Genomic DNA, 9,439 nt, shown 5'->3' on the forward strand with positions numbered 1-9,439 from the left:
CCGAGGAGGAGGCGCTGCGCCCTCTAGAGGTGAGCAGCGACTGGTTAAAATTTCGTCGTCACGCGACATGGCTGCTGGTCGCTACATTCCCTGTGGTTTGTTCTTTTATTCAGCAAATGTAGAACTCAGCGTTGAGCGCTTACCTTGTGTGTTCGGCTCCGGGAACCTACACATCGTTCCCGTGTCCCTAGCGCTCACCTGAGGACTGGGGCAGTTCTTACGATCCACACAGCTCCACAAAGAAGCACCCTGGACGCCCCCCACCCCAAGTTTATCTTGAGTCACAGGCAGAGACTCAAAGACCAGGCTCCAAACCTACCTCCCCCTACAAACACTCGCTCCCAGATGTCCCCCCCATTGTTTGCCTCTGCGTTGTCCCTCTAAAGAGGTCGTTCCTTCCCTAGCCTCCTCTCTTCCTTTTACAAATGTTTGTTCTGTGTCAAAGACGTGCTCAGTCACTGGGGACACATCAGAGAAAAAGACGTAAGATTTCTGCCCTCATGGAGATCACAGTCTGTCTGGTGGGACTGACGGGACAATAAACACACACAAAAACCCTTTCGGGTCCTGGTAAATGATCTGAAGACAATACAACAGGGAGACATATGGCAAGTGATGAGAAGGGGCTACTTGAGATGTATGAGTGTCCTATGACTGTTGTAACAAATTACCACAAGCTCAATATTTTTAAACAACATATTTATTAGAGTTTTGGAGGTCAGAAGTCTAAAATGGGTGGCAGGTTCCTTCCGGAGGCTTCAGGAGAGAATCCATTTCCTTGTCTTTTCCAGCTTCTAGAGGCTGCCAGAGTTCCATGGCTCGTGGTCCTGGATCACTCTGACCTCTGCTACCACTGTCACATCACCTTCTCTGTCTCCCTCTGACCCTCCTGCTTCCCTTTTATAAGGTCACTTGTGATTACCTTGGGGCCACCTGGATAATACAATATAACTCTACTTCATTTTCATTAACTTTAAAAAATATATTTATTTATTTGGTTGCACCAGGTCTTAGTTGTGGCAGGCGGGCTCCTTAGTTGTGGCTTGCTGGCTCCTTAGTTGTGGCATGCGAACTCTTAGTTGCAGCAGGCATGTGGGATCTAATTCCCTGACCAGGGATCGAACCTGAGCCCCCTGCATTGGGAGCATGGAGTCTTAACCACTGCACCACCAGGGAAGTTCCCATTTTCATTAACTTAATGAAAGGTCCTCAATCTTTAAGGATCCTCAAGATTGTTAAATTAATCACATCTGCAAAGTCCCTTGTGCTGTGTAAGGCATCACATTCACAGGTTCTGGGGATTAGGACATGGATATCTTTGGAGGGGGTCTTTATTCTGCTTGCCCTAGATGAGGTGGTCAAGGAAGGCTTCTTGGAGGAGGTGACCTTGGAATTGCGACCTGAGTGAAAGGTACAGAGAAGCTCCTGGATTGAGAAAATCCTTCAGAGCCTGGCTGTGTTGCCCCCTCCTCAGAGAGAGCTTCCCAGACAAACTCGTGTCCCATTGGTGTCCACCCACAGTGGGGCTCACATCTGGGCAACTTTTTTTTTTTTTTTAAACTTTGGGTTTATTTATTTATTTATTTATTTATTTATATTTATTTATGGCTGTGTTGGGTCTTTGCCTCTGTGCGAGGGCTTTCTCCAGTTGCGGCAAGTGGGGGCCACCCCTCATCGCGGTGCGCGGGCCCCTCATCATCGCGGCCTCTCTTGTTGCGGAGCACAGGCTCCAGACGCGCAGACTCAGCAATTGTGGCTCACGGGCCCAGCCGCTCCGCGGCATGCGGGATCCTCCCAGACCAGGGCTCGAACTCGTGTCCCCTGCATTGGCAGGCAGACTCTCAACCACTGCGCCACCAGGGAAGCCCTGGGCAACTTTTGAGGTGAACCAAACTGAACTGAACTGAATGGATTCATCATTCCATCCCAGGCGGAACACCCACCACCCCTGCCCTGACTCCCCCAGCCCTGTCTCTTCCTCTGGTCTGGCCCTGACCCCGTGTGTGGCAGTGGGGATTCACTGTGTGTGTGTGTCCTGGTCTGTCCTCTCCTCCCAGGGTCTCATGTGGATCTGTTAAAAGAAGGAAGAGTCCTGATTCTAGTGACAATGATCCTTTTCTAATTAAACAATTAAAAAATTCTCATATTGACAGTTCACAAAACATTGCACTGTGTCAAAGGAGGCAGGGAGTACATCCCCATTTCACAGACTGAGAAACTGAGGCTCAGAGAGGCAAAGTCACTTGTCCAAGGTTGCCCAGCAACTCGGCAGCAGTGAACCCAGGCCAGTCAGGTCCCATCCACCCTTAGTTGGATGTCAAGGGCACAGCCCCTCTTTGGGGGTGCAGGGAACCCCTACTACTTGCCCAGGGTCATGGAGGCAACGGCGGGGAGACTCCAGGCGCTTGATTCCCCATAGTCAGTGAGGTCCAGAGCAGCCACCTGGATGCAGTACTTGGCTTGGGGCCTCACAGCCTTGAGGGTGAAGGATGTGCCTTCAATTGGTCCCACCTGAAAGCAGAAGGAGGTCTGGGTCAGTGGAAACAAGGAAGCTATGTGATCAAGCCTTCCGTCCCCATGTTCGGGCTGCTGCTCCAAGACTCAGGCACCAATGTCAGTCCTCAACGGCATGCCCTCTGCGGCCCCCTGTACATCTTCGGACATCTTAAACATCTTGCTGAGCAGGGAGAACCTGCCCCTCCCTGGCCAGCCAATTCTTGGTCGACCAGGAGCATGCCTTTCATATAAAAACCAATCCACCCCGAGTCCACACCCCCATCCATCCCCTCTCTCTACTGGTCACACACCAGCCCATATCCCCACCCTGCCCTAAATCACCCCAGGGCCAGATGCCAAGCAACTAGAGACCACCCTGCAGCCCAGAGCCCACTGGAATTATTCAAACTCGCTTACCCTAAGCTGTTCACCTGTCCCGCCTAGCCTTCCTCGAGGAAACCCCAATCCACCTCTGTCCTGGGCTCTCCCCTGGCTCCCACTTCAGCCTCCTGATGTCCCAAAGTTGCCCACATGGCCCTGCGTGGCGTGATGTGTCCTCTTTTCTGGGGAAATGTAATAAATTCTTCTTTCCATGGCCTTGACCTCTCCATGTCCTCACTCAGGCACCTCCACAGATTAAAATCCCTGGGCACCAATGAGACACCCTCTCAGCTCTGCCTTTCCGGTTCTCCGCCCTGCCCCCTCTGTCCCCGCCACTCCACACTCTCCCTCCAGCATCGGGGTCCCCCTCATCCTTGGCATGTCCCATGTCAGCCACCACCGGCAGCTTCCCAAGGTCAGGTGTGACTGTGTCCCTCCTTCCTCTGCACAAGCTGTCCCATATGGCAGCCGGATGTGACGCTTTACGTTTTAAATTTAGATTAATTAATCATTGCACAATCTTGCGAATACACCAAAGTTACTGGCTTGTGCACTTTAAAACAGAGAACTTCGTGGCATGTAAATTCTGTCTCAATTTTAAAATTGCAAGCGTTTACAAAATTAAATTAATGAATACTACATCAACTTTAAAAGCCAATTCCTCAGCTCCTTACCAGGTTGCAACCGCCTGGCAGCCTCAAGCGGCCCAAGGCTACCGTCTTGGACGGTGTGGATGTGGAACATTTCTACTGTTGCGGAAGGTTCTAAGGGACAGGATTGCAAAAGCCTAAACCCTGCAAAGACTCAGCTCCTCAGCCCAGCGTCCAAGGCTGCCCAGGACACAACTGCCCTGCCCATATGCTCACTGACTGATACTCTGCCTTTATTTTTTAAGAATGTAAAACAATATATTGGTGCTCTCAACTGAGGTGAAATTCACATGACGTAAAATTAACCATTCCAAGGTGGATAATCTAGTGGCATTTAGTACATTCACAGTGTTGGGCAACCATCACCACTATCTAGTTCCAGAACATTCCATCCCCCCCAAAAGAAGCCCCATCCCCATTAGCAGTCACCTCCTCTCCCTCCCCCAGCCCCTGACAACCACTAATCCACTCTCTGTCTCTGTGGATCTGCCTGTTCTGGACGTCTCCCATCAATAGAATCACACACAGTGTGTCCTCCTGTGTCTGGCTTCTCTCACTGAGCATCGTGTTCTCAGGGTCCATCCACGTTGTAGCGAGTGTCAGTGCTTCTCTCCTTTTCATGGCTGAGTGATGTTCCCGTGTGTGGAGGGACCACATTGTGTTTATCCATCACCCATTGATGGGCACTTGTGTTATTTCCACCTTTTGACCATTGTGAGTGGTGCTGCTGTGAACATTCGTGTACAAGTAATTGTTCGAGGCCCTGTTTTCAATTCTTTTGGGTAGATGCCCAGGAATGGAACTGCTGGGCTGTGTTCATGTCGCACACCAGCACCCCAAGCTGTGACCCACACCCCACTGTACCTTTGCACACGCTCTTCCCTCTACCCGGGAACCGCCCTCCCCGTCACCTCATCCTCCTCACCTGGCGGAAGCGGGCAGCTCCGTGACGCTTGTAGCGGATCCGGTACTTGAGTGAGAAGATCTCTGGGAAGGGCCAGGACCGGGGGGGTTCCCATTGCACCCAGAGCCGCTGCCCAGGGAGGGGGCTCAGGCGCACACCTTCTGGAGGGTCCGGTTTGACTGATGGACAAGCAGGAGGCAGGGTCAGTGGAGGGCACATTCATTCATTCATTCAACCAACCAACCAATAAATATTAATTGAGGGTCTGCTGAGTGTCCAGGGATGTTCTGGATACTGGGGACAGAGTAGTCCTGTCACCTTGGAGCTCAATCCCCCGGGGCAGAAGATAAGACACAAGAGGCAGATCCGAAGGTCATAAACAGGAGGGAAGAAAGCTCAGGAGTGCAAGGAGGGTAGTGGGTTGCAATGTTTTTGGAGACATAACTCACATACCAGAGAATTCACCCTTTGAAAGTGTACAGTTCAGTGGTTTTAGTATATTCACAGTGTCATGCAACCATCACCACCATTTAATCCGGAACATTCCATCTCCCCAAAAGAAGCCCCATCCCCGTGAGCAGTCAGCCCCCCATTCCTCCCTCCCCAGCCCCTGACAACCACAAACCCACTCTCTGTGTCTGTGGATTTGCCTGTTCTGGACGTTTCCCATCAATGGAATCACACACTGTGTGTCCTTCTGTGTCTGGCTTCTCCCACTGAGCATCGTGTTCTCAAGGTCCATCCAGGTTGTAGTGAGTGTCAGTGCTTCTCTCCTTTTTATGGTTGAATAATATTCCATTGTGGGGATGGACACGTTTTGTGTATCCATTAATCAGTTAATGAGCATTTGTGTCGTTTCTAATTTCTGCCTATTATGGATAATGCTGCTATGAACATTCATGCACAAGTTTTTCTGCAAACGTGCTTTCCATTTTCTCTTAGGTATATACCTAGAATTGGAATTGCTGGATTACATGGTAACATGTTTAGCTCTTTGAGGGACTGCCAGTCTGTTTTCTAATAACCACCAGCAATGTATGATGGTTTGCAATTTTAAAAAAAATGCTTAGGGAGGATTCACTGAGGAGATGACATCTGAGTTGAGAGCTAAAGGAGGTGAGGGAGTGAACAGTGTGGAGACCTGGGGGAAGAGCCTTTCGGGCAGGGGGAACATCACATGTACAGGTCCTGGGGCAGGACTGTGCCTGGTGTGTTGGAAGAACAGTGAGGAGGCCCATGTGGCTGGAGCAGAGTGAGCGAGGGGGAGAGAGGGAGGAGGGGAGGGCAGGGAGGGGGCAGGAACAGATGGTGGGAGCCCTGGAGGGCTGTAGGCAGGGCAACAATGGGACCTGACTCAGGTGCTCACAGGCGCCCTCTGGTGGCTGCTGTGGGGAAGAGGGCAAGAGCCCAAGGGGGGACCCGACTGGAGTGCTCACAGGCACCCTCTGGTGGCTGCTGTGGGGAGGACAGACTGTGGGCAAGAGGGCAGGAGCCCAGGGCAGGCGCCCAGGGCAGGACCTGACTCGAGTGCTCACAGGCGCCCTCTGGTGGCTGCTGCGGGGAGGACAGACTGTGGCGAAGAGGGCAGGAGCCCAAGATGGGACTTGACTTGAGTGCTCACAGGCGCCCTCTGGTGGCTGCTGTGAGGAGGACAGATGGGGGTGAGGGCAGGAATAGGGGACCAGGATGGAGGGGCTGCCACTGGTCCAGGTGGGCGGTGATGGAGGTTGGACCAAGTAGGGGCTCAGGAGAGGGGAGAAGTGGGCGGATTCTTGCTGAATTGTGAAGGTGGAGCCCACAGGATCCGTGAGGGATGGACAGGATCTCATCCTGACAGGTGGGAGGTGGGCATGTTGGGGGGGGAGGAACAGGAGCAAGGGGGACCCTCCACACCCCCACCACTGCCCCTACTCACTGACGTGCTCTGGGACAAACGGCACGAAGCTGCTGCTGACGCCCCGGGGGTGGACAGCCGTTATGTTGAGCACATAGGGCACCATGGAGAACATCTGGATGTCAGGGATGATACAGCTGGTGGCCTCTGGTGTCTGCTGGAGGCAGGGCCAGCTCTCCCCATGGGCTGCCACGCCAAGCCTGGACACCGAGTGCGCTGTGAGGGTCCCAGCACTTCCTGCTGGCCCCCTGTGCCCTGGACCCCGAGTAGGGACAGCAGGTGAGGAGTCCTGCTCTTGGCTGTGTGATCCTAGGGACCCCTCACTCCAACATCACAGAGCCCGGGGGACCCAGGGTCGGGGGTAAAACCCACAGGGAGATGCTAGGGTCCGAATTCTAACACTTTCTGGGGGGACTTCCCTGGCGGTCCAGTGGTTAATAATCCGCCTTCCAATGCAGGGGACGCGGGTTCGATCCCTGGTCGGGGAACTAAGATCCCACATGCCGCGGGGCAACTAAGCCCACGCGCCACAACTCCTGAGCCCGCGTGCTCTGGAGCCCATGTGCCACAACTAGAGAGAAGCCCATGCACCACAGCGAAGAAGAACCCGCATGCCACAGCAAAGACCCAGCACAGCCAAGTAATAATAATTAGTAGTTTTTAAAATAAATAAATAAAGCTTTCTGGAACGTCAACATGCCAGCCTTAGAATTCCAACATTCCCAGGACTACGATTCACGGATTCCGGAATCCGAAATAATAAGATTCCAATTCTCTCGAGTTCTGACACCCCAAGATTTCAGACTCTAGAGCCTGGAGCTCAGCACCGTCCACAGAAACTTCCACAGCATCCAAAACGTTCTGCTTCTGCCCTGTGGATATGAAGCGCGGCTAGTGCAGCTGAGTGGGACTTTTTGATTTATTTCATCTAATCTGAATGAAAAGTTTCCACCTATCAGAAAGCGTGGGAAAGTTCCTCAGAACAACTCAGGTGTGTGAATCTACTTTTCCAAACACAAATGTTATGAAATCTAATCAGAGATCAAGAATATCTGACTGGGGGACTTCCCTGGTGGTGCAGTGGTTAAGAATCCATCTGCCAACGCAGGGGACACGTGTTCGAGCCCTGGTCCGGGAAGATCCCACATGCCGCGGAGCAACTAAGCCCGTGTGCCACAACTACTGAGCCTGAGTGCCACAACTACTGAAGACCGTGCGCCTAGAGCCCATGCTCCACAAGAGAAGACACTGCAATGGGTAGCCTGTGCACTGCAATGAAGAGTAGCCCCCGCTCACCACAACTAGAGAAAGCCTGCGGGAAGCAACAGGAAGACCCAAAGCAGCCATACATAAATAAATAAATTTATTTTTTAAAAAAAGAATTTCTGATTGAATGTTTAGCATCTGAATTGAAGGGTGACACATGTGTAAAGCACACATGGAATTCCATAACTTAGTATAACAAGACCGAATGCAAAATTTCTCATTAATTTTTAAAGTATTGATTACATGTTGAAATAATACTTTAGATAATCCTATTAAATGCTATGAAATCAATTTCTAGTATAAGTTTAAATATATGAATCGTATATAAGCATGTTAAAGTACATTGCATTCGACCATATTAAATGATAAACATTTGGAATACTTAGATACTATTTAAATAAAACATTAAAGCCAATGTCACCCATTTCTTTTTCTTTTTTAAATGTGGCTTCTAGAAAATTTTACCCTCCACATGTGGCTCGCAGTACATATTTTAGGGAGTATATTTCTAAGGGTTGGGGCTGCTCTAGAATTCTGAGGCGTTCAGGCTCTCACTAAGTCCCCAGCTGCCCTGATCCTAGGGGGTCAGCCCAGATGTAGAATCCCCAGGAAGCCCTCCAGGCTCTCTGACCTGTACGTGGCAATGAAGGACGTGGGCCTGGAGGAGTTCGGAGCGAGCGGCAGGGTCCAGGAGCAATCCACTGCGATCGGGTACCTAGAGGCCTGGCACCGCACCCTGGGCTGGGTGGGAGCTGCTGGGGGGCCCGGAGAGAGAGGGAGAGCGTGAGCTTCTGATTTACCCGGGACTGTCAAAGCCCTACCATGGCTTGGCCCCCACCTCACTTCCAGCCAGTGCTGGGCACACATTAGGAGCCTAATAAAGGTTTGTGGAATGAATGAGTACATGAATGAAAGGCACCTACATCATCTCTCACTCTCGCTACAACCCACCAAGGCAGGAACTATTAGCCCATTTTCCAGATGGGGAAACTGAGGTTGAAGGAGCCACAGAGGGGACCTAGCGTTGGCGGGGATTTCTGGTGGGAGGAAGATGCTTTACCGGACCCCTCTTTGTGACGGTTTTGTTTTGAATCACATGAAATGAATGGATGCAATTAAAATTTCTTTCTCTCCCACCCTCCCTTCCTCCAGGCTGTGGCTGCCACTTCCCGGTCCCTTTGGGGTAGCTCTTGCCCTCTCTGTGCCTCAGTTTCCCCCAGCCATGCAATGGGATGGTAACCCCCTCCCATCAGTGGTCATACAGAAGGTGTGTGAGCTCCCACCCCACCCAGAATGTTCCACGGCAGACAAAGTCCAGTCCTCAGAGAGTGTCCCTCTGCCCTGGCTCCCCCTACCCCCCCGGGTCCCCACATACCTTCTCTCCCGCAGCAAAGTGAGCAACCCACCCAGGAGGTGAGGGTGAGGACCAGGACAAGTCTTGGGGCCATGGCTCAGGCGGGATCTGCTTTCAGGGGCTGGGGCAGGGAGCACCCTCGGGCAGGCAAGGGACTCAGGTCCCACCCAGGGGAAAACCCAGCCCCCAGTCGAGGCCCCCTACTTCCCCTTCCCCTTCTGACTCACTGCCTGGTTCATGGGGCTCTGGAGGAGGAGCCCCCAGTCCCTTCACCGGCCACCCCCAGTCTCGGGTGCGGAAGGCCCCAAAGGTGGGGGCAGAAGGAGGAGGCCACGAAAGGGAGAAGTGGTGACCCCGTGGCCTTTCCCAGAAGAGCCTTCCTTCCGGCTGCAGCGAGGAGGGGGCACCCTGGGGAGGGCGATGATGACAGGGAGAAAGAGAGAGGCCAGGGCGGGGAGGAACAGAGAGCAGCTGGCACCGACAGAAGATGCCGA

At 52.4% G+C, this 9,439-nt stretch overlaps 1 protein-coding gene across 2 annotated transcripts; it reads right to left on the reverse strand.

The window, feature by feature from the left end:
* Window positions 1-682: 682 nt before the first annotated feature.
* On the reverse strand, window positions 683-9,160 carry EBI3 (Epstein-Barr virus induced 3). 2 transcript variants are annotated; one of them, XM_082381728.1, is made up of 5 exons: window positions 8,223-8,313; window positions 6,347-6,440; window positions 4,453-4,610; window positions 2,367-2,511; window positions 683-2,071 (listed from the first exon to the last, which is right to left on the reverse strand). In XM_082381728.1, the coding sequence occupies exons 2-5, from the start codon at window positions 6,438-6,440 to the stop codon at window positions 1,917-1,919; spliced, it is 552 nt and encodes a 183-aa protein (XP_082237854.1). In that variant the 5' UTR covers window positions 8,223-8,313; the 3' UTR covers window positions 683-1,916. The 2 variants fall into 2 exon arrangements, with proteins under 2 accessions (XP_082237854.1, XP_082237853.1); XM_082381727.1 differs by lacking the exon at window positions 683-2,071 and adding an exon at window positions 8,967-9,160 and having other exon boundaries at window positions 2,097-2,511; window positions 6,347-6,525; window positions 8,223-8,346.
* Window positions 9,161-9,439: the final 279 nt, after the last annotated feature.

Source organism: Balaenoptera borealis (genome assembly GCF_965194805.1).
Source record: "Balaenoptera borealis genome assembly, chromosome: 2".
Classification (NCBI taxonomy): Eukaryota; Metazoa; Chordata; class Mammalia; order Artiodactyla; family Balaenopteridae; genus Balaenoptera; species Balaenoptera borealis.